Source organism: Madurella fahalii (genome assembly GCF_045866475.1).
Source record: "Madurella fahalii IFM 68171 DNA, scaffold_3, whole genome shotgun sequence".
NCBI classification, from domain to species: Eukaryota; Fungi; Ascomycota; class Sordariomycetes; order Sordariales; genus Madurella; species Madurella fahalii.
This window is the reverse complement of record NW_027263973.1, coordinates 1456312-1477985: the sequence shown is the minus strand read 5'-3', so window position 1 is coordinate 1477985 and position 21674 is coordinate 1456312. Positions and strand designations below refer to the sequence as shown.

Sequence of the window (21674 nt, the reverse complement as noted above, 5' to 3'; positions counted from 1 at the left end):
CAGTTGTTCCAGAATGGTATTCTCATCCGCGTACCTGGCGGAGAAGGACTTGACGTAAGACATGCTGGGATTTTTGGTGACCAATATTTGAAGTTAGGTAATGCGAAACCCAGCACTGGTATCGGGTTGACGGGGGGATGCTCCGGAGAGAATGGGAAGAAGTATAACTTGATGGCAACTGATTCTGCGCAGAAGCCAAGGCAATGACGATGGTGCCCAGTCTGTTAGAATTGATACCCAGGCCACTTTGCCGGGCCCAATGGTGCGCTGCCAACCCATTGTCTGGCGAGGCGAAATTCTGAGGCGAAATTGGCTGGTCGAGCTCGCTGATAGACGGCAATCTTCTCGCAGCCAAGCCACCCCCGAGAGCTCCGCTCATGCATGAGCGGGCGGTCCGATGCATCTGCTGCGGCATAGGCAGAATGACGAACCAATGCATCACCGCCCTTAATCGAAGAGTATGTGTTTGGCTAAGGTAAGGTAGTTGTCGACGACACTACGTTACGAGATAGCTTAAAAAAAAAAAAAAAAACCCTTAAAAATTAAATAAATAACTTAAATAAGTAAAATAATAAATAAAAATAAAATACAAAATGGTGGTGACTTTCGCCACGTGTTGATTGCCTGTCCTCCTCTATAATCCTATGGCCTTACATTACATCTGGAATCCCGCACACTGGACCACGATAAATGGAAAAGTTGGTACAGAACGGAAACCCAGCTATGGCATTTTCAACAAGGCACAACCTAGTAATGATTCTCTGCAGTGACCGACAAAGTAAATCCAACAAAACGTTCAATGTGCCTACCAAGGACAGGGTAAGGTATATTCCGACCAAGAATCGTTTGCGGGGAATCCTTCGCCAAGGAGGATAATATCGTGTGCGATTAAATACCCATGCAATTTCCTACGCCTATGAGAAAGCAGAGAAACACCTAGTTCTGGCCAACATAGTAAGCAACCGAGAGGTTCAACCCGATGAAAGAGACGAACAGATGATTGTACAGGAACCCCATGTGCTCCTATGCACTCGTGATTGACGCGATCAGGAAGTATTCGTTGACGGAACACCAAGGGTTCATCGGAGTGCTATTATCCTCCTGTCCGCCCATTCATCTCAAACTGCCCTCCGCGGCTGAAAATTGTGCCCGCAACAAATCTGATGCTTCATCTTTTTCGTATCCTGATGCTTCATATTTTTCGTATCCTGATGCTTCATCTTTTTCGTATCCAGGGTTGATCCCGAGAAGTTCTGCCACCTGGCAACTGTCAGCAAACAGTCTCCCCACCATTGTGCGGCTCACTTACAACTTCATTTTGGCTTAACGGTTTTGTGGTGTTGATTATGTACATGTTATGCCGTATTTCGATGGTGTAGTTGTCCTCCCCGTTACAAAGCCTGTCGATAGTTGATCTCAGACGTTCATGACTTTGGACGCATCGGGGATGGACCTTCACACGCCGAGAAGTGCCCCCCGTGTCGGTGTCATGGGCGGCCCCTGGGCTTTCGCTTTCGATGGTCATTTTCTGGGGGCCGGACATCAAATGCCCTTCTAGTCCGGGTATGTATTGTCGGTTCAAACGCCAAAAGTGGCCCTGTGTGACCAGAGTCGGTCGGAGCCTTTCGATTTGGACAGCAACTGATGGGGATGGAACCGTCAGGCACTGCAGACCATGGTCACTGGGGAACTAATAACCTCGGCGGGGGAGGAGGCGGGCTGAGAAAATAGGTTCGGGGTGGTGGTCATCTCAGGGTCTAAGCCACACCGCCATGGATGCCCACCATTCCAGCCGATCCCCGCCAGCAGAGAGGCCTTTTCCTTTCATTGGTCAATGGTGCATGGAGGCGAATTTGTTGCGCAGTCAAGGGGCGAGGCTCGAAGCGCGACTGTTGGAACAAGAGAATTACGATTCCCCCTCCAGTCATTGATCACAACACGACCACACGACCATGGTCAGACTGAGACAGCTTCGGTTTGGGCTGTGAGCCTTGCAGAACTCCTGGCACCTAGTACTTTGTGTCTGGATGTTAACCTGGAGGGAAACTAATCGAAGGTAGGAAGGAGAGGTCCTGTCTCCCTCCCAAATGGGACACTTGCTTCCCCTCCCTCCTTGTGTGCATACAAGCGGGGAATGTGCGGGAGCCCGGAGGTGTGGATGCGGCGTGTTTGACATCACCCTGGCTTTTGCTGGCAGTCAGGAATTTCCAATTTCATGGGGAAATGAATGTTCCTGCCCCCAGGGTGCACAATCATTGATCCGTCGGCAAAACATTGTGTATATCGCGTAGATCTCGGTGGAGCGCTGCATACCCCATGAAGGAGTGACTCCCTCTGTAAACCCACAATCCAGTCTGCCAAAGGTTCTAGGTCTGTACAGTACTGAAGTAGGATATAAGAGATAATAGCCGCACCTTGAAGTAGCTGAAGCAGCTCTTGGTCTGTTGGCCCCATACCCGACACCCACCTCCTCATACCGGTTGAAACCTCGGCAGGTGAAGGTATGCAGACCCGCAGAGTTAGTAAGGCAGCAGACCACACCACACCAGCTGAAGGGTGTTGTTTGGTTGTGTTTGGAAGATTGCGACCGGCCTAAAAAAGAGTGGCTTGCAGCACCGAAGCGCTTCGCCCCTCGGCCGTGGCCCTTATTGGCCTCTTTTGAATCGCCAAAAGCGCCTCTGTCACTGTCTCCACGAGGCGATTCTCTTCTTCGGCGGAGGGGCTTCCAACCCAGTGCCATTTTCAAATCCTAATAGATTTCCGCTGCCTCTTTCCTCCACTTGTCGTCATCCGTGTCCTTTACGCATCAAACAACTGCTGGTATTCTCTTTCTTTGGCTCAATCAAAGGTGCGGCTTAGACTTCACCAATCAGTGATTCTGCGTCATTCGATCAGATTTCTATGGCCCGTGTCACACTCCGGATTCTGCCAGGGCTGTGATCGGATCAAGCCAGCTGTGAGTGGTGCTTGTCAATATGTCGTCCCGCCGCCAGGGCCAGGACAAAGGTGACGGTGGCGGATCGACCAGAAGCCCCGATCCAAACCCACAATCTGACTCGGAACATATCACCGTGTCATTAACAGAGGTAGGTACTATGGCTTGTCTGCACATTATCGCGGGTTCTTGCCGCCTCCCCCAACAACAACAACAACAACAACAACAACAACAAAAAAACAAAAAAAAAACGTTTGCATTTAATTTAGCAGTCGGCCCCAACTCAACGCTAACACTGTTCATGTTAAAAGAGTAAACTCCACATTGATACAGCATTCCTGGCACCGTCATCTCAAAACAACGACCAAGATGGTGAACCACTTAGTTCCAGCCGACCTCGAACGCCAAATGTCCACGTAGTGAACCCGTTTGGGGGGACGAAAATCCTCCACCAGGACGGCGATTCACAAAGCAGTATGTCTAGCTCAGTTCGAAGATTTCAGGCTGCTGATACGGGATTCGCGAGCAGTAAAGCATGAGGGCTTTTATCATCATCGTGATAGAAGTGGAAGCCAAAGCAGCTTTGCAAGTATTAAGACCATCGAAGATCTTGGGTTCACGAGACAGGCAACCACAGACAGCGGCATTGGGCAAGCGTCAGCACCATTGAGTCCAATCGCAGCCGGCCACGGCCGCAGCGACAGCAACGCGAGCTCGGTCCATTGTAACAAGGAGACCCACCAGGAGTGGCTTTCCGGAAATCTGGCGAGGTACTACCTCAGATCCAAAGCATTGCAAAGCATCAACAAGGATTTCATTCCCATCAAAGAGATCGAGAGGATTGTGTCAAGAGAAAACGTACAGGAAGTGCTGGTACAAGAGATCCCCCGCCTATCAAGGCCCGAGTCTGAGGAGGAGCTTGACCGACTGGTGCAGGAGATATGCGGTGGAGATCGTCTTCGACGCCGGATCTTTGCCCTCCTGTTGCTAGGCGAAAGATCCGAATGCATCGAGTGCTTTATCGACTGCGGTGTCGACGACACGGACCTCCCGTTTGTTGGAGTTAAGCCCGGGTTAGACACGTCCAAGCCGGCCGAGGGGTACCCCAAAAGCGGCTACTGGGTCTATTCGAGAAAGGACAGGAACAGAAAGCTGAAGTGCTTTGACGAATGGAAACGCCACCAGATAGAATGGCTTTTGAACCAACAGCATGCTGTGGCACCGCCATTTTTCGACTTCTCCCCAGGAAAACTGTTCCTCTACAACCTGCCGGAAGGTACTGTCCTGCCGTTCATCAAGTATAATAGGGCAGACGAAGGCGGTTATTCAAGTGTATTCAAGGTCTTGATCCATCCGGCACATCACAACTTCCCAGGCCAAGGAGTAAGCGATGATCGCATTAAGGCTGTGCTCTTCCAGGTTACAATACCGCTAACACTATTCGCATGGCAGGGTGCTAACAGCCAATACTTCGCCGTCAAAACGCTTCGTAATCAATGTAGGGCCGATTACGAGAGAGAAGTCGAGGTGCTCCAAAGATTCAGCGGCAAAAATAAAGGCCATCCACACCTCATCCGGCTTCTCCTCACCTTTATGTACAAGCACGAAGGGAGCTACCATATGATCTTCCCATGGGCCGACGGTGGAAATCTCCGGGACCTCTGGGAACACATCAAGCCCGAGAGAACACACGCCTTTACTTGTTGGATGATTTCCCAATACCGCGGCATCGCTGACGGTTTGCGGGAAATCCATGGCAGCAACAACGCATTAGACCCAAACGACCGGAACAAAGGCCGCCACGGTGACATCAAGGCTGAGAATATTCTTTGGATCCGAGACCACAATGGTAAAAAGAATCACTTGCTTATATCTGACTTTGGCTTGAGTAGGTTTCACAGCATCAAGTCACAATCGGCTGAAGCCATCGTACCTGGCTGCTCACCCAGTTATCGTCCACCCGAGTGCGACCTGCCTCGCCTCCGGATCTCAGTGAAATACGATATGTGGACTCTGGGTTGTTTGTTACTTGACTTCCTTACTTGGTATCTTCTGGGGTGGGAGGGTGTCGAAAATGAATTTTCCGATGCTCGGATAAAGGATGAAGGATGGGATCCAGGGTCGCCAAAGTCGGCTGCGCCAAAGACCAGGCGCGAGGAGAAGGACGCTAAATGGCTTTATGAAGACAAATTCTTCAAGCAATACAGGGACAGCAACGGAGTCAACGAGGTCGCCCGATTGAAACCATCGGTCATCAACGTGAGTAACCTCGGGTCTTCTTAAATACCCCCGCAGCATCCCCACAGCATCAGTTTCTCGCCCAGAGCTGATCAGCATCCGTTCATCAACAGTGGATGGAAAAGTTACACAATCTCCCCCATTGTCCAGGATTCGCTCATGATGTCCTCAAAATCATCCACCAAGGTCTTCTACACCCTGATAAGACCAAGAGGTGGGAGTCCTCGAAAGTAGTCGATGAGCTCGAGTTGATTTGGCAGAGCTGCAAGAGGAGCGATGCATACTGTCTTGAGCCACGTAAGTGGGAGGACGGATCACTCGAAGTCTTTAGTGTGCGGGTAGGTGACTCTGCCTTCCTAACTCATGAACCTTCACAGATATGCATTACTGACCCGGATGCGCCACATCCCAACTTTAGTATCCGATTCTTCACATCGAATCCTCCACAGAGATGATAAACAGTTCACATCAGAAGACTGAGTACCCTAGTCCGGGCAGTCTGAGCCCAGTCAGTGGAGAAGCCTCACGGGCCTCGACACCACGGCCCGCATCACAAGAGCCAGCGACTCTGAGCGCTACCTCTCCTGATGTAACTTCTACAGTACCAGAAGCGTCGGCGGAGCCTTCATCCGAGCTAGTCCCAACCGCACCAGTTACACAGGGCGCAGACGTTCTAGTTACGCAGGCCCTACCAGCAGCAGCGCTGGGTACCGCCACCCCTGCCGTGACGGAAAGAAGTGTTAACAGCGATGGGGTTACCAGCATTGGATCTACAGGTTTAGACTCACAGCAACACTTAACGCAGACAAGCGGCGGACAAGCGGAAACACCCGGGAGGGGAAAGAAGGCTTGGGAAGAGGTAAAAAAGAGCGTGAAGGTTATCGGCTGCTGTTTCAGGTCCCGGTGAGAAGCCGAAGACTTCTAGTCTTCGGGGCGTTATATAAGGCTTTCCTTTCTTTTGCAACTGGCGTCTACAATTTTTTTTTTTTTTTTTTTTTTTTTAAGACTTGTTGATATAGGTTTTTCATCCAGCCTATACGCTATGTATATAGCGGTAGAAGGACCATCACAACACTTTAGGGTAAGGCGGTACCGCAAAAATGATAATGATAGATGCATGGCTTGTTGCAATCTATAGATATATGGCCGCGAATGCCTGTTGCCATAGCTGTGGCTGAGAACCTCAGGATCGCCTAGGCCAGCCGCATGTGGCTACCTACCTTTGCTCTACCCGGACGAGAGACTGGGCGTGAGTGGTGTCTAAACAATTGATTGGCTGGTTTAAGTGGGTCTACTAAGGTGGGGGTTGACAGGTACGAGGGGTCCCTCACTTCCAGCAGGTCTGAGCATCTGAGACTACCCGAATCAAAACAGCGCTTTCTCAACTTAAGTTGTATGTTTACGCATTAGCTATTCATAAGACACGAGAAGTGCTGCCATGCGGTGAGGGGGTTGCAAGCTCACGGCTGGGAAAGTCAGTTGTGGTGTGTTTGTGAGACACTGAGCCTCGTGGGGTGCAGCTCACAAATACAGCTCGCAAAACATCCCGCGGATACAGTTCGCAATGCAGCTCGCAATACAGCTCGGGATAAATATCCCGCAAAGTATCCGCGAAATGCCGAACCGTGTGGTATGAGGACAATGGAACCGGTCAGTCCGACAAGGCTCGAATCATCATTTGCACGAGCGAAAAGCGGGTTGCGTGTTTTGGGGCTTGACTGAAATCCCCGACAGCGGAACTCCACTAGGTGCCTGTAACAGTGGAAGCTGCCTAGCTAACCCCCGCGCCAGTGCGCTGGCCGCTTAATAAAGTGCGGCGGTTCCTCCCATGCTTGGGCCAGTCCATCAACTTTCCTCCATCGCATCCACAAGAGGCTCTCTGGTGAACAAATATCTGCGGCTGCGGTTTCCTCTGCCAATCGGCTGCGTCAGTAGCGATTTCATCATTGACAATCACCGTCGCATAGCTCGGCATTCACAAGGCATCTGTTCGGCTCCCCGTTCCGCCTACTGCCTTGCCCCGCACCCCTGGTATCTACTCGCGATCTGCCGAACGTGCGTCACCCGCGGGCCGTTGCCCTCGTTCGAACCACCGCGGCCATCAGCCATACTCGACGATGACTCCCGAGAGCACCGTCTCGGGCGCACAAGCGCCCACTACCCCCTCCGAGCAACCCGCTCTTAGCGGGCAACAGACTCCCTATACCTTCCCCACCGAGAAGTTGAAGCGACGGCAGACACAGCCGGGAAAAACACCGTTGGTGCTAGTTGCCTGCGGGTCATTCTCTCGTCGGTTTCCACCAGTACCGCTCTCATGGTAATTGGATTCGCTAACAGGTGCACTTCAGCCATCACCTTCCTCCACTTGCGAATGTTCGAAATGGCATCGGATTTTGTCCGGTTTAACACCGACTTTGAAGTGTGCGCTGGATACCTATCGCCTGTAAGGCAACCGTGATTTTGATGGGACTACATGCGGATGAGGTCTGACGGTTGGCTCTAGGTCAGTGACGCATACAAGAAGGTGGGGCTCGCGCCAGGCCACCACCGAGTCAACATGTGCTCACGAGCCGTCGAACACTCGACATGGCTGATGGTGGACCCCTTCGAGACGGTGAACTGTGACGAGAACGGCGAACCACAATACGTCCCGACGGCACAGGTCTTACGGCATTTTGATCACGAGATCAACACCGTCCTTGGGGGGATCGAAGGGACCGACGGGCAGATGAAGAAGGCTCGCATTGCGCTCCTTGCTGGTATGGATAAAGCACTCTAGTTTATAGGAAAAGCGGATCGTACTAACACTACTCTATAGGTGCAGATTTGGTCATGTCTATGGGTAAGGTTTATGAGACTTCATAGACGCAGCATATTGCTGACAACAAATAGGCGAACCTGGCCTCTGGGCGCCAGCGGATCTGGACGTGATCCTCGGCTCATACGGTGCCTTCATCATTGAGCGCTCGGGGACCGACATTGATGAAGCCATTGCCACACTGCGCCAGTATGAGAATAACATCTGGATCATCAGCCAGGTCATCCAGAACGACATCAGGTCCGCTCCGTTGATTCATCAGCCGTCTTTCGGGGTGTTAACACTGGCTAGCTCGACAAAAGTCCGCCTCTTTCTCAAGAAAGACCTCAGCGTCCGGTAAGTTCCTTAGCCGGACGTTTTTCTATCGAGTAGTTGTAATGAAGCGAAACTGACAGGATCTAGATATCTGATTCCGGACCCCGTTGTAGAGGTTGGTGCCCAATACGAACTCAACCTACGAGCTTGCGCTTACATAGAGCAGTACATCGACGAGCACAAGTTGTTCCAGGGCTCACAGGGTGAATCACAGAAGGACAAGGCGTCGGCGGACAACACTCCCGGGCCATCAGACGCTAAGCCTGTTAAGGGGTGAATGAGCACCACATTATAGGTTATAGACGGGTACAGTGCTCTAGATAGCGGGATGATCGCAGCCGGGGACGGCGGCGCCCCGAGGAGAACAGGACGCGTCGGGGACCGAGGCTCTTTATATACCGCAAAAGCCGCCGACCGGTATCACGACGACGGCGACATCTTCACCCCGCGAGCGACACCAGGGATTACAGGAGGCGCCAGAGGTTGGCAAGCCGAGGCAGCTACGGCAACCAACACAATGCCACACCCGGCTCATCTCGCTCGGTTCCCGGAAAGCGTCGAGCCCGCCTCGAATGCACCACTCATAATGAAAGCGGTTTGTGTCAACTGGATGGGCGTCTTTGGGACTTGGCGTCTGCAGGATATTCTCTTTTGGCTTTCATTAGACAAGCAGACTGACAGGTCTGCGGTATTCTTACCTAGATGGATGAACCCATCCTGACAACCGTGATGACTGGTATTTCCAAGTCCAACCTTAGCTGTGCTGTGTGATGACATCATTTGGGTGGCGGCACTCTCTAGGGTCCGGCGCCGGCGGCGTTGAGCTGGCGCATGCATTAATTCCTGATCGGATGGGGTTCGCATGAGTAGTACTGTACCGCCTGTTCGGGTCGGGGCCGGCTGCATGGCAATTGGGCTGGCTGGGCTCAGGCTGCATTGGTCCCTGTTGATGGGGTAGTATTCGTTCCCCCTTTTCGATTTAGTTTTTGGCCTGCAGAGCACAGGCGGCCCCTTCGTTGCCAACAATTAGTGTACGTATGGGGGCCGAGAAAGGAAGCAGATCTGGCAGCTAGAGCCTTCTAGACTCTCCATGACCCCTTGGTTTTGCAGTTCCAACGCATTGGCCACAACAACTCACCATTCAGTTCAGCTACTCTTATGACGTATACAGAGGCCCTCAGCCACTTGGCAGAGCAGATCCTCGCTGGTGGTATGGAGCCCACAAGATAAACTTCTCAAGGTACACGGGTACTGGACATAGACGATGAGTTACCTCGCGTGAATCTCCCACTTATAAGCTTGAAGCCCGACATGTCCTATTACATACGGCCATAGGTGCTGGAAAGTACGGGATCCCGTCCGCTCTCCCCTAGTCAAACCAGCGACCGCCGGATTAGTAGTTGGGTCGGTGACGACCAGCGAATCCCCGGTGTTGTATGTTCTTTTCTTTTTCTTTTTTTTTTTTTTTCTTCTGCTCACTAGCTCCCTTTTCGTGGATGGGTTGGACTAGGACGCTCCTCCGTACCGCATGCTTGTTGAGGAGTACGGCGCCTTGCGGAAAGGGACTCTGATTACCTAATACGTATATATGGCATTGAATGCTTTGATGAACAGCTCTGGAACATAAAGGCAGGTGTGCGTGATGCAATGCGGATAGTGTGGCCACGGCTCGCGAATGTCGTTTGATCCGGATAGGGTACCAAGTTAAACTTCCATTTTATACCCCGACCATATATCAGCCAACATCTACAACATATGTATCTATATACAAGAATCGCCCGCCCAATCCAAAGTACATATATCCCCTAAATCTGTACGGATATCTCACAGAATCTTCGTCGCTTCGTGTCTTCCCAGACCAGCTCTCATCGCTTAACCCACTCGTAACTTTACTAATCCAAAACGCCGCCGTGTAAGATTCCGGGAGAAAAAGTGCATCCCGCTGTGATATGCAAAACCATTGGAAAAGCAGCGACAGATTCATCCCGCCCATATACCCTCACAAGACACTCTTCACTCTCATTCCCCCCACCCTCCCAAGGGCCCACGCACCTTATCCAACACAAGGTGCGAATGCGGGCAGGCAGAGATAAAAAAGATCATGACCTCCTTTCCGGCGGGTTTTGCTTCGGGGTCGGACCGGGTGGATTCCAAATCCCAGACAACCTCTAGGCCTCACCGCACAAAGGGAAAAAGGAGCCCCACATCGAGCGCACGGTGGGTAGCGCAAAGCCCGTGTGTGTTTTTGCGGTGTGCGTTGCCGACGGACAGACGGGGACGAAAGCCCAGCCAAAAAGGCAACCGATCAATCTTATCCATCGTTTGGCCGCGAAACCCCCACCCGCGAGGTTCCTCGCATAACTCTTCCCCCACCGTCTTCTGGCTCAATCTGCCAGATCCTCGCTGGTGCTGCTCTCTGACGAGGTCGTCACCGTCCCGCGCACATTGTCGCGCGCCACGCTCACCAGGTGGTAGATGCCGAAGGCTATCAGGGCGAGCACGATGAAGAGTATGATGATAATGACGGCGATGACGTCGTTTTGCTTCATCTTTTCCCCCCCGGCTTTTTCTGTGACGTGTCTTTGGGTCGGGTTGTGTATGGGAAGCTTGTGCGCAAGCTTCGAACGGGGCCGGGCTGTCGGAGCGGGGCCGGCGGCGTCAACCTTGCTTCGGAGACGTTGCGCAATGTGCGGCAAAACAGTGAGGCGGGTTGTGCAATGTGTTTGTGATACACTGGCGCCGTAGATTGCGTATGTATCCCGCCGATTTGTGATAGCTAAAGCGCGAGTCTGTCTGACGTTAGTCCGCAAAGAAGTTGGACAGCAGCACGGGATTCTGGGAAGCTGAACTCACAGCAATTGGGTGGGAGCGGGAGCTCACGTCGTTGCGGGGTTGCGCAAAAAAGCTCAGGGAAGAGAGGTGGCAGGGCAGGTGCCGTGGTCCGCCAGTAGCCGTGCTTCGTCGAACTTGAAGCAAAAACACAATTACAACACAAGGCCTGGAAGCTCGACGGCGTCGTAAAAAGAATAAAAACTAAAAAGTACTCATGTAATCGTAAATGCAGGGCAGACAGGGCGCTGCTGCGCGGGTGGCAGGCGCACACAGTCAAATAGGGCGGTTGCCCCGCCACCTCATTGTTGCAAAGTCAATAAAAGAGAGGCTGGCAGCCCGGCGCAGGCCTGTTAGCGTGACCTTTTCCCGGTGCTACCCCTGCCTAACAAGGGTGCACGAGCCATAGTGGGTCCGACCAGCCTCTCCCACAGTTCCGAGAATGATCAGATGCTGCACAAGAACTTCCTTCAACAGTACCTAATTTGGAAGAGCATAGATCCATTATTGTTATTATTGAAGCCATGTGCAACCATACGAGCGCAAAATGTTTCCCCCGACCCTGCTGGGAGCCGGTTACGTGGCCCAGACCTGAAATGCGAGCCAGCTCTGGTGCAACGGAGGGCAAACCCAAAGTCCCGCTCGCTAGTAAGATATAAAATAAACGCCAAATTCGTCCGGACAGAAAGGCATGCTGTTTTAACCAGAATGCGCCGTGACGGGACCCGTTCGAAACGCCAGTCCTGTGCAGAAAAGCAGTCGAGAAAGAAGGTTGACAAAACAGGGTCAACTGATGGACTCAGGGCCCACGGAGGGCCAGGTCTCATACGGGGGTTGTAACCGAATCTGCGTCCGGGTCTCTCTTGATGATGCGCACATGCCGTTCGTAGAATTGCAACATCTAGAACGAGATCAGCTTCTGACGTTGAGCGCGCGAATCGCTTAACGTACCTTTTGCGGGCACCTCTGGTAGATTACCTGTGTTTCGTGCTGTGTCTTGTGCCCGTTCTTCCATGTAAGGTAGACCATTAGCTTTCCCGTCTCCTCATCCTCGCACGCGTCCAGTTGCGCAATATGATCCTCCCAGCTTCCCGGTGGCGGCTTCCAGCTGGCAGCTTTTGCGCTAAGTGGTGCTTCTGAGTCTGCCGGGTGATTGCCGTTCCTCTTTGACCGCTTCTCGCTCGCCTGTGGTGTTGATGAAGACTGCCGGTTCCGTTTCTTGCTCTTTAACGCATTTGCTGTGTCTGCGAAGAGTCTTTCGCGGCCGCCGATGCTCTCAAAGTATTCGTTAAGCGCCTCCGAGGCGTTCTCGCTGTACGAAGAGAGTCAGCGCGAATCTCGTGGTGCCGCAGCCATGTCTGTCTCGTACGTCAGATTCTCTTCTGGCTCCCATGTCCGATCCGATTTCTTTTCGTATCCTTCCCACTTGACTTCGAAGAGCAATTTGCCCTAGTGTCCTCTCCGTTAGAGCCGAGCACACACACACATGTAGAACGCCTCACCTTCCTATCGATCATGTGCGACATGATCTTCTCCACGACATAGCTGTGGGTGGGTTAGCGTCTTACCCGGCTCGAAGGGATCTGAGGCATTGTTCGATCCGTACACTTCGTCATCCTCGTCGTCCCCTTCCTCCTCATCATCGCTAGCGTCTCCATTCTTTTCCTCGGTTTGGACAATATATTTCTCCTCAGCGTCCGCCTCCTGGTCGACCGGCTTCCTCCCGCGTCCGGACTTCGTAACGGTCGAGGGCTGCTCGATCTCGTCGAATTCCTCCTCGTTGTCGCTTATGGCTGTAAATATGTTGTTAGAGCAGGAACAACCAGGAAGGTGCATTCAGATGCAAGGCAATGGCAGACTACGCAGATTGGCGACGCGACGCGGTCACCCGCGGCTCGTATCTTTTTCTTTTTGCGATCGACCTTGGGGACCTAGAGATCTTACCTGGCGGCATCGTTACGAGGATTTTGATAGGCCGTAGCAGATCGATTCAGAGTCGAAACTAAAACCACACGCTTTTTAGAATTCGCGGAGACTGTGCCTCAACTTCCACCCTAGCTCGGCTGGGGATGCAGCGTGGTCCAAAGTGGTGATAGCTCTTGCGCCTTGACGCGAAAAAAATGGGGGCTGTGGCTGATCACCATAGCACGTGATTTGTGGCGATGTTCTTCTTGGCAAGGATGAAGAACGAGGGGCGTGTTCCGTTTGGTTGTCAAGCTGGAGCCTGGTTGAAACCTGCAGTTCGGAACTCTAGCTGCGAAAACAGCTGAAAGGCACTAATCATCGCCCACTGCGAAAGTATAAAAATAAAATAAAATAAAATAAAACAAAAAAATATAAAAAATAAATTAAAGAAATAGGACAAACCGCATCTGATTTTCAGCACTATCTCCTCCACCGAGCTACGCCGCCTGGGACATATCGCCATCGTTTGAAAGTAACACTACATGATTAGAGCAACCTGTTGACATGCGACCAATGCCGCTGCGGGGTGGAATAGATGAACATGCTGGCTGCTGCGACTTGAAGCGTAGCATGTCCGGGCTTTTCCACGGCACAGGATCGAATGACCGGGTATGCCGTCCTTTTCAATTCTGAGCTGTCCTGCCCGCCTTCTTGTCTGGCAGCAGGGTGATACCCGGGTGGATGGGTTCATGGCAGATTGCGCAAATCAAGTTCCGTCCCGCCCCGTCCTAGACAGCTCGCGGCGTTGTCCCGGGCGGGCACTTTGGGGAAGCTAAGGACTGCTCCGGGTCCGCCAAGAAACCGGGTATTGGCCCGGTAGAGACGGCGAGCGGATCCATTAGGCAACTTGTCTCTTCAGGGGGCTTCATTTTTTGCGCTGGCCTTGCAGCAGCTGCACCTGGAAAGGGGAACTCCTGCCTGGTCATATCATAACAAAGCGTTTCATGGCTCGGCCTGCGCCAGCACCGCTGCCGTTGGCAAAAGAAACAATCACCACCCACGGCATATTCCGTCACTCCTCCATTGGGTCAAAGCAGCCCGGTCGTCTTACAGCCATATGCAGGGCCCGGTCCATGCAGGAGATTCTTGTGCCACGAACAAGCAGCGAAACGACGGGGCCAACTGCTGTGTTGCCAACGTTCAAGGACGTTGCCCCATGTCCAGCTTGAGACCGATCCATCGTCTCGGGACACCGTTTCTTGACCCCAATCAGCCCATCCCGAATCCCTGGCGCGCTAGTGAAAAGAAGCACACGACAAGCCTGCGGTCCAGGCCGATGATCAGCGCCAAGCGAATGACGGGACGAGCAGTGACAGCTGCCGGTGCCTGAGCTTTCCCTTGTTGGGACGTCGACCTGCCAGATTTCCCAAGACTGGGAACCGGCAAGGGGCGCCCGGCTCCCTGGTAAATGAAGCCGTTGAAATCCACCTGCAATCGCAGCGTGGTCCCTGGAAAACGAGTGATTAAAAGAAAAATAAACGAGATGTGACGGATGATATGTCCTCTGGCCCGGATTCCGTACATCCAGGGTGTGCGAGGATGACCGCCAGTATGGCGGCCGCGACGCAAGAAGCAGGCCTCGCTCTCTGGCTGATAGGAACGGCGGGAGAAAGAGGCTCTCGCCTGTCACTGGGTAATTCTCCTGCAGGTACGATATGCAACTCTAAATCAGTCATCGCCGACTTCCCTGCAGCCATTTCCCTTTCTCGCAGCCTGCAGGTCAACGGCTTCGTTTCGCAAGCCAACAATTTTCCCCCAGTGCAATGGAGTCCAATCCCTGTTGGGCTAATGCCTGCCCCGTCAGGAAATGCTACTCGGAGAGGAAAAGGGGCCAGCAAACGGATTACATTTCGCGGTGACGATGGCACCGCTCGAAGCCACAAGCCCGCTCTTCTTCTGACACCGGCTGCCGACCCATAAATCGCCTCTTCCCCAGGATATTTTACCGCCAATTTTCTCCCGAGACTCGGAGCGGCCCGCGTGTTTTTGGGGAACGTTGTCCCTGGGAGCAGCGGTCGATCCTTGACTTGGGACCAGTATCTCGTAAGTCTATTTAGTCATCCGATCCCTGGCCCCTTGCGCGCCCACCGCCGTGATCCTGCCATCCTGCCATCCTGCCCTGGAGCGCGGACAACATGGCCGAGACGCCTAGCCGCCCCGCGGAGTCGAACACGCCCAAAGCCGTCAAGGACAAGAAATGCCAGTACTGCCACCAAGCGTTTACCTCGTCGTCCCTGGGTCGACACCTCGACGTCTTCATCAGGGAGAAGAACCCCAAGGCACCTGATGGAGTGCACGACGTGGCAGCCATCCGGAAGCTCAGGCAGAACATTACCCGCCGACAACCCAGGGGTGGCGCGGCGCGGCGGGACACACCGGCTTCAGCCGGGACTCCGGCAACGAGATCAAGAAAGAGCCCCGCTTCCGTGGATGCCGAATCTCCGGCGGTGAGGTCCCCACTGTCTGCGCTCGGTGGGAGGAAATATCCGCTTGCTACCGGAGTCACCGATCACCCTGCGGGCCGAGAACTGGAGGGCGAATCTACCCGAGTCGGCGACGGAGACGGGGCTGGTCGAGGTTCGAGGCCTCCACCCGCACAACGCTCCGTCAGCCGACAGATATTGAAGCAGCAGCTGGACATGAGACAACAGATCCAGGATGCCTTGGATACCTCGAGGGCTGCTGAGCTGGCGTTGCGGGAGCTGATAGGTTCGCTGAGGGTCGCCAAGTCCGTTGCCCGTCGCCCGCCTTGACCTCTAGTCTTACTCTCTTTACTGCGGCTTACTGACTTTCAGCTGGCAGGCGGAAGGTTGATATCAGCTCGTTGCCCTTCGACTTTGATCCCCTCTCATTGGACTTTCCTGCTCTGACACTCCAATGCCTCGAGCCTCCACCGACACTCTTCGCCTCCACACAGCACCCGACTTCCACGTCATGGTCAATCATGCCGCCAGGTCCAAGCCAACTCGCGGCGTTGCACGCATATTTCCAGGAGGAGTTTAGGCGGTGGAAGAGCGCTTGTGCGTCCGCCACGACGGCGGTCGCGGAGGAACTGGCAGATGCTTTATCCCCAGATGCCGTCAAAAGAGACACGAAGGAGGAAATCTGCAAGGCCGAGAAGGAAGCAGAAAGGATGGAGAAGCACGTGTACGAGCACGTAGAAGCGACATACTCGATCTGGAACGGGTTGGCACAGGAGCAGCGCGAACACCTCTGGAAACTGGAGCTGGCGCGCCGTCTGGAGAGGAAACGTAAGGAGATCTGCAAGTTGGAGCAAACACTACGGCTCGTCAAGCAGGACAACGCGAATCTTGTGGCACAACTCGAGCAACTCAACCATCTACAGCAATCCAGAGAGCTCAGGATTGCGTCGCCCTCTACGTTTTACATGGACCAGAGATTGGCCGATTGCATGTTGGAGGATGGCGTCCATGGGAAACGTATGATCGGCTTCGACCTCACCGACCACCACTCGGACTTAAACACAATCGTATCGGGCGCCATCGGCCGGTGGAAGAACGTAATTGTCTCGACCCGCTCCGCCGGCAGCGGTCTTCAGGCGCAGCGGCCACTTGATGCAGGGAAAACGGGACAGGCAGGCTCGGGTGTTGCCAGCGACAGCAAGTCCCAGGGAACATCTTCACCAAGCCAGCAAATGGTACAGCAACATCCGCAATGGGTAGCCTTGGGCCGCCAGAACTCGCTCCAGATGCAGCACCCGCCCGCGGTCGTCACCCAGGGTACGGGGTATCCTGCTTCGGCCGCCTCCGCCCCAACTGCGCTCACACCGTCGGCGGCCACAGCCGCAACCACTTCCAGTGCTGCGCCTTCGATAAGTACTCATGCGGGTGGAGAGGAGGATGAGGAAATGAGCGATAGAGATGCCGAGGCGGATAGCGATGCAGAAGCAGGTCACACCGGTGACTCGGACGCTGATGCGGATGGAGATGTAGATGGCGACGACGACGCAGAGGGCGATATTGACGCTGATGCTGATGCTGATGCCGATGCCGACGCTGACGCTGACGCTGACGCTGATGCCGATGCCGATGCCGATGCCGATATGGATGAGGCAACTGACCACGCCAGCTACGCTGATACCCAACTCCAGTCCGTTCAGCAGCAACCACAGCAGCCACGACAACCACACCCGATGGCCACGATGCAGGCACAACAGATGACCCAGCTCGATGTTCCTCGAACCCGGGAAGCGATGCATTCTACGCCTACCTTGAGCGGAGGCAGGAGGAGCGTCACCGACGCAGCTGCCACTGGGATAGTCCTACACGGTCTCGGCCCGGGACCGGCACATTTCGGCGCTCAGATGGTACACGCCGGGTTGGGTATGATGCAGGGCGCTGCCGGAAGTCAGCCCATGTGCACAGATTAGCGCCCGCTTCTCTCCCAAGCCCCAGATACAGAGCGGAACACTGACCTGGCGCGAGGGCTTCGGTGCGGGGCTCTATGTCGATATTATATTAAAAAGAAGCAGAAGATGGGAAACATATATAGCATACACGTACAAGGGGACATGCATTGAATACCGGGGTAATAATTCATGTATCATACGGTCGGAAGGGGGTTGGGCTGGCGCTATAAGTGGCCCGGGGCAGACGGGCAGCGTTCTGCGGATATCGATAGATCTGGAAGTACCTATACGTACCTAGTTACTTTGTTATAATACGCATTACGCGGATAATTCGTATCGTCACTTCCGTAGTCTTGATCGTGGCACGGAACGGTCGAGGCGAACTGTTCGGTTGACAAGTGAGCGTTGTCATTCCCGTTTCGTGCTCCTAGGGTCTCTATATGTTTTACTCACGACTATGGTCTACCCGTAGAGCGTCGGCCTGATCGTTAGACGGTTGCAGTACCGGTTCGGTAGCAGATCCCTCCTTACTCTCCCGGTCACTGGTATCATCAGGGGTTCCAGGGGTTAGGGTTGTAGAGTCATCCATCGCCACACAAATGTGTCTTGATTTTACCCCGCCAAAGCTGTGACTCGATGGAAAAAAAATTACCCCGCTGTTTGGTGGGGAGAATTGGTATTTGAGCAAACTGCCCTGGGTTCCGACCAGTGGCTCCCGCAAGCCAAAGATCCAACTTCGCACAGCGACTGCATTGGTTCCTGCCATTTACTTCCTTCTGGATCCCAGGCCAGTAGCAAAACGACAGTCACCATGGCGGACTCTACTGCCCCCGCTGCCCCGACCGAGGAGGTCGCCAACCTCCATCTCGACGAGGTCACGGGCGAGCGCGTCTCCAAGACGGAACTGAAGAAGCGCCAGAAGCAACGGCAGAAGGAAGCCGAGAAGGCGGCCAAGGCGGCCGCTGCTCCGCCCAAGGCCTCGAATAAGCCCAAGAACGCCGCCGGCGAGGAGGAGAAGGACCTCAACCCGAATCAGTACTACGAGATCCGGACTCGGCACATCAATGAGCGTATGTTCGGGCTTCTGAGTCATGGTGGGCGTTTGGCCGCAGCTGCGTGTACTGATCCTGTTCCTCGACAGTGCTCAAGAACCCCGAGACAAACCCGTACCCGCACAAGTTCCAGGTCACCTATGATGATTCCAAGTTCTTTGAGGAGTTTGGCCACCTGAAGTCGGGCGAGACGGCTGAGGGCAAGGAGCTCCGCATCGCGGGCCGCATCTACAACAAGCGCGCCAGCGGGTCTAAGCTGATCTTCTACGGTAACTACCGCAGCCCAGTGACCGTGTCAAACTCAGTCCGCTGACTACTTGACTAAGACATCCGCACTTCGGCCGACACCGTGAGCATCGGCACCCATCTGCAGGTCGTCTGCCAGGCCCAATTGGTCAAGGAGGGCGGCGTCGCTTTCGAGAAGCAACACGAGAACATTCGCCGCGGCGACGTCATTGGCATTGTGGGCTATGCCGGCCGGACGAATCCCAAGAACCGGCTCGCCGAGGGCAAGGAGGGCGAACTCTCCATCTTTGCGACCGAGATCGTCCTGCTAAGCCCGTGCTTGCACATGCTGCCTAGTGTGCGATTCCCATTTTCGGACAGCGAGCAGCGAGCCCGCATGAGGTATCTCGATATGCTTTGGAACGACAGAAGCCGCCAGGTCCTCTGGCAGCGCAGCCGGATGGTTCGCTACATTCGCGACTGTATGTGTGGTCCTTTTTGGGGTGCAGCCGTGGTGTCTAACAGAGTGCAGTCTTCCATGAGCGGCGCTTCATCGAGGTCGAGACTCCGATGATGCACGCGATCGCCGGCGGTGCTACGGCTGTAAGTGGCCCTTGAGGCGGGAACCCGTTTCGTACGCCCTAACAGAACCATCAGCTTCCATTCATTACCCACCATAACGACTTGGACGTTGACATGTATATGAGAGTTGCACCCGAGCTGTTCCTCAAGAAGATGATTGTGGGCCAGTTCGGGAAGGTGTTTGAGCTTGGCAAGAACTTCCGCAACGAGGGAATCGACTTGACGCATAACCCTGAGTTCACGTCGTGCGAGTTCTACTGGGCGTATGCGGATATGTACGACTTGATGACCATCACCGAGGAGCTCGTCTCGTCGCTGGTCAAGGAGATCACTGGCTCGTACAAGACCACCTTCACGACGCAGCACGGCGAGACATACGAGGTAAACTGGGAGGCGCCGTGGCGGAGAGTCGAGATGATTCCGGAGCTCGAGAAGGCGACCGGAGAGAAGTTCCCTCCTAATGAGGAGCTTCACACGGAGGAGACCAACCAGTTCCTGCAGAGAGTCTGCAAGAAGATGAACGTGGAGTGCCCGCCGCCGCTTACCAACGCTCGCATGATTGACAAGCTTACGGGCGAGTTTATCGAATCCACTTGCGTGAACCCGACCTTTATCCGTGAGTGCCACTGGTAGGTTGAGGGATGCAAAAGCGTGTGCTGATATACGATATAGTTGAGCACCCGCAGATGATGAGTCCTCTAGCCAAGTATCATCGGTCTAAGAAGGGTATGCACTCATGAACCCCTGTCCACGTTCCAGCCGGATGACTAACCGGTCGCACATAGGTCTTTGCGAGAGGTTCGAGTAGGTTTGGCCGCGCCAAGTCTGCTTGGCCGGTGAGCTGACGTTTATTTAGGGCATTCGTCTGCAAGAAGGAGATCGCAAACGCATACACCGAGTTGAACAACCCGTTCGACCAACGACTTAGGTTCGAGGAGCAGGCTCGCCAGAAGGACCAGGGTGATGACGAGGCGTACGTCTCCGGACCAGTTCCTACCGTTGTCTAGCGCGATGCAGGCCAAAGCTAACTAAAGACCAGTCAACTTGTAGATGAGAGCTTCTTGAATGCGCTAGAGTACGGCCGTAAGTGGCGCTTTCCGAGACGGCGTGTTGTGTGGCCGATACTGACGATGATTTAGTGCCACCCACTGGCGGCTGGGGTCTTGGTATCGACCGTCTTGCCATGGTGAGGCTCCTAAGGCTAACTGCAAGGCTGATCACAAACTAAAATGCCCGATGCAGTTCATTACGAACAACTACTCGATCCGCGAGGTCCTGCCATTCCCTTTCTTGCGGGAGGAGAAGCAGGGCAACAAGGAGAAGTTCGCGGCTGAGTTGGTCGATGTTCAACCCCTCCCCGAGGAGGGCATTCGTGAGTGACCCGGCCCCAACGAGGGATAGCGAATAAAGAGACTGGAACTGACCTGATGGCAGCGCACAAATAGAGAAAGGATACCCGAGATACGAAGTGGATCGGTGCCAGGAGTCGGTGGATAGTGGTGGAAGAGGTCAAATGATTTTCCGTAGCATCATGTCAGCCAATGATTGACTTGATTGGCATGTCGGGGAAAAATGTCAGTTCGTTTGTGCCCTGGATATACGTCACGACGCGAATGTGGATGACGACTCCCCCGCTTCCAATATTTCGGGAGGGAGTCCAATGGACCGTGGAAATTTCCAGGATCGGACGGACCCTTGCCAAGCACCCCGAGATTTGAGAGGATGAGCTTGGCAACGCATGGATCACGGAGCAGAACGAGCAGACGGCCAAGGAAGAAGGGGAATCCACAATGGGTAAGAAACGGGGCTGAATTCGAAGATTGCATAAAGGTCCCTTCAGCACAGCTTTGCGTAACGGATCCTCTCTGGGCAGAGCCTCGCCTTTGCCGTGGAATCTGCCAGCGCCTGGACGGGCGCTGTCCACGTCGCCCTGTCCACGGTTGGGCAGGGCGCCTAGCCTCAGCCAAGCATCAAATTGGCTTGGTGGGATGGTCTAAGCCTCGCCCCAAGTCCGTTAGAGGGTAATCTATGTTACTTCGTACATCTATACGAATATACGAAGATTAAGTTCCCGGCATGAAGCCCGAATCCCGTACCCACTTTGAAACTGCAACAAGAATCCTTCACGTCGTAAATACCAGGCTTCCCACTGGTGTTCAGTTTTACATTCGAGGCGACTACACGTACTTCGTTCTTAACCAGACAGCAGCGGCTCCGGCCGGGAAAAGACTAACCCTAGACCAAGACGATCAGCCGAGACACCGCAGCCGTGTTAATTGAGACAGACAGCCTAGTCCACCAATCGACTTGCGACGGCCCTGTTTTACACCGAAGTACACGTAACTC

The 21674-nt window shown here is 53.9% G+C and overlaps 5 protein-coding genes and 1 non-coding gene across 6 annotated transcripts; 4 read left to right on the top strand and 2 right to left on the bottom strand.

Annotated features, from left to right (window-relative positions):
* Positions 1-3411: 3411 nt before the first annotated feature.
* MFIFM68171_05915 (Kinase-like domain-containing protein) lies at positions 3412-5761 on the top strand (the record flags this gene model as incomplete). Its single annotated transcript, XM_071061335.1, has 5 exons — positions 3412-3463; positions 3573-4318; positions 4388-5194; positions 5287-5511; positions 5663-5761. The coding sequence occupies 5 exons, from the start codon at positions 3412-3414 to the stop codon at positions 5759-5761; spliced, it is 1929 nt and encodes a 642-aa protein (XP_070917436.1).
* A 1529-nt stretch (positions 5762-7290) lies between these two features.
* Positions 7291-8583, top strand: NMA1 (Nicotinamide/nicotinic acid mononucleotide adenylyltransferase 1; the record flags this gene model as incomplete). The annotated part of the gene is made up of 8 exons (XM_071061334.1): positions 7291-7462; positions 7522-7616; positions 7677-7932; positions 7992-8015; positions 8066-8231; positions 8283-8327; positions 8394-8421; positions 8473-8583. 8 exons carry the CDS (start codon positions 7291-7293, stop codon positions 8581-8583), a joined length of 897 nt encoding a protein of 298 aa, XP_070917435.1.
* Positions 8584-9629: 1046 nt separating this feature from the next.
* MP_IFM68171_r11 lies at positions 9630-9745 on the bottom strand. Its single transcript, XR_011605952.1, has one exon. It is a non-coding gene; the product is annotated as a 5S ribosomal RNA (ribosomal RNA).
* A 945-nt stretch (positions 9746-10690) lies between these two features.
* Positions 10691-13089, bottom strand: MFIFM68171_05913 (Heterochromatin protein one; the record flags this gene model as incomplete). The annotated part of the gene is made up of 7 exons (XM_071061333.1): positions 10691-11095; positions 11965-12036; positions 12087-12447; positions 12505-12584; positions 12638-12680; positions 12742-12928; positions 13080-13089. 7 exons carry the CDS (start codon positions 13087-13089, stop codon positions 10691-10693), a joined length of 1158 nt encoding a protein of 385 aa, XP_070917434.1.
* A 2146-nt stretch (positions 13090-15235) lies between these two features.
* MFIFM68171_05912 (UBZ4-type domain-containing protein) lies at positions 15236-17490 on the top strand (the record flags this gene model as incomplete). The annotated part of the gene is made up of 2 exons (XM_071061332.1): positions 15236-15828; positions 15903-17490. 2 exons carry the CDS (start codon positions 15236-15238, stop codon positions 17488-17490), a joined length of 2181 nt encoding a protein of 726 aa, XP_070917433.1.
* Positions 17491-18280: 790 nt separating this feature from the next.
* KRS1 (lysyl-tRNA synthetase) lies at positions 18281-20708 on the top strand (the record flags this gene model as incomplete). The annotated part of the gene is made up of 11 exons (XM_071061331.1): positions 18281-18539; positions 18611-18790; positions 18848-19228; positions 19279-19349; positions 19404-19944; positions 20001-20054; positions 20114-20132; positions 20185-20301; positions 20368-20411; positions 20468-20514; positions 20571-20708. 11 exons carry the CDS (start codon positions 18281-18283, stop codon positions 20706-20708), a joined length of 1851 nt encoding a protein of 616 aa, XP_070917432.1.
* Positions 20709-21674: the final 966 nt, after the last annotated feature.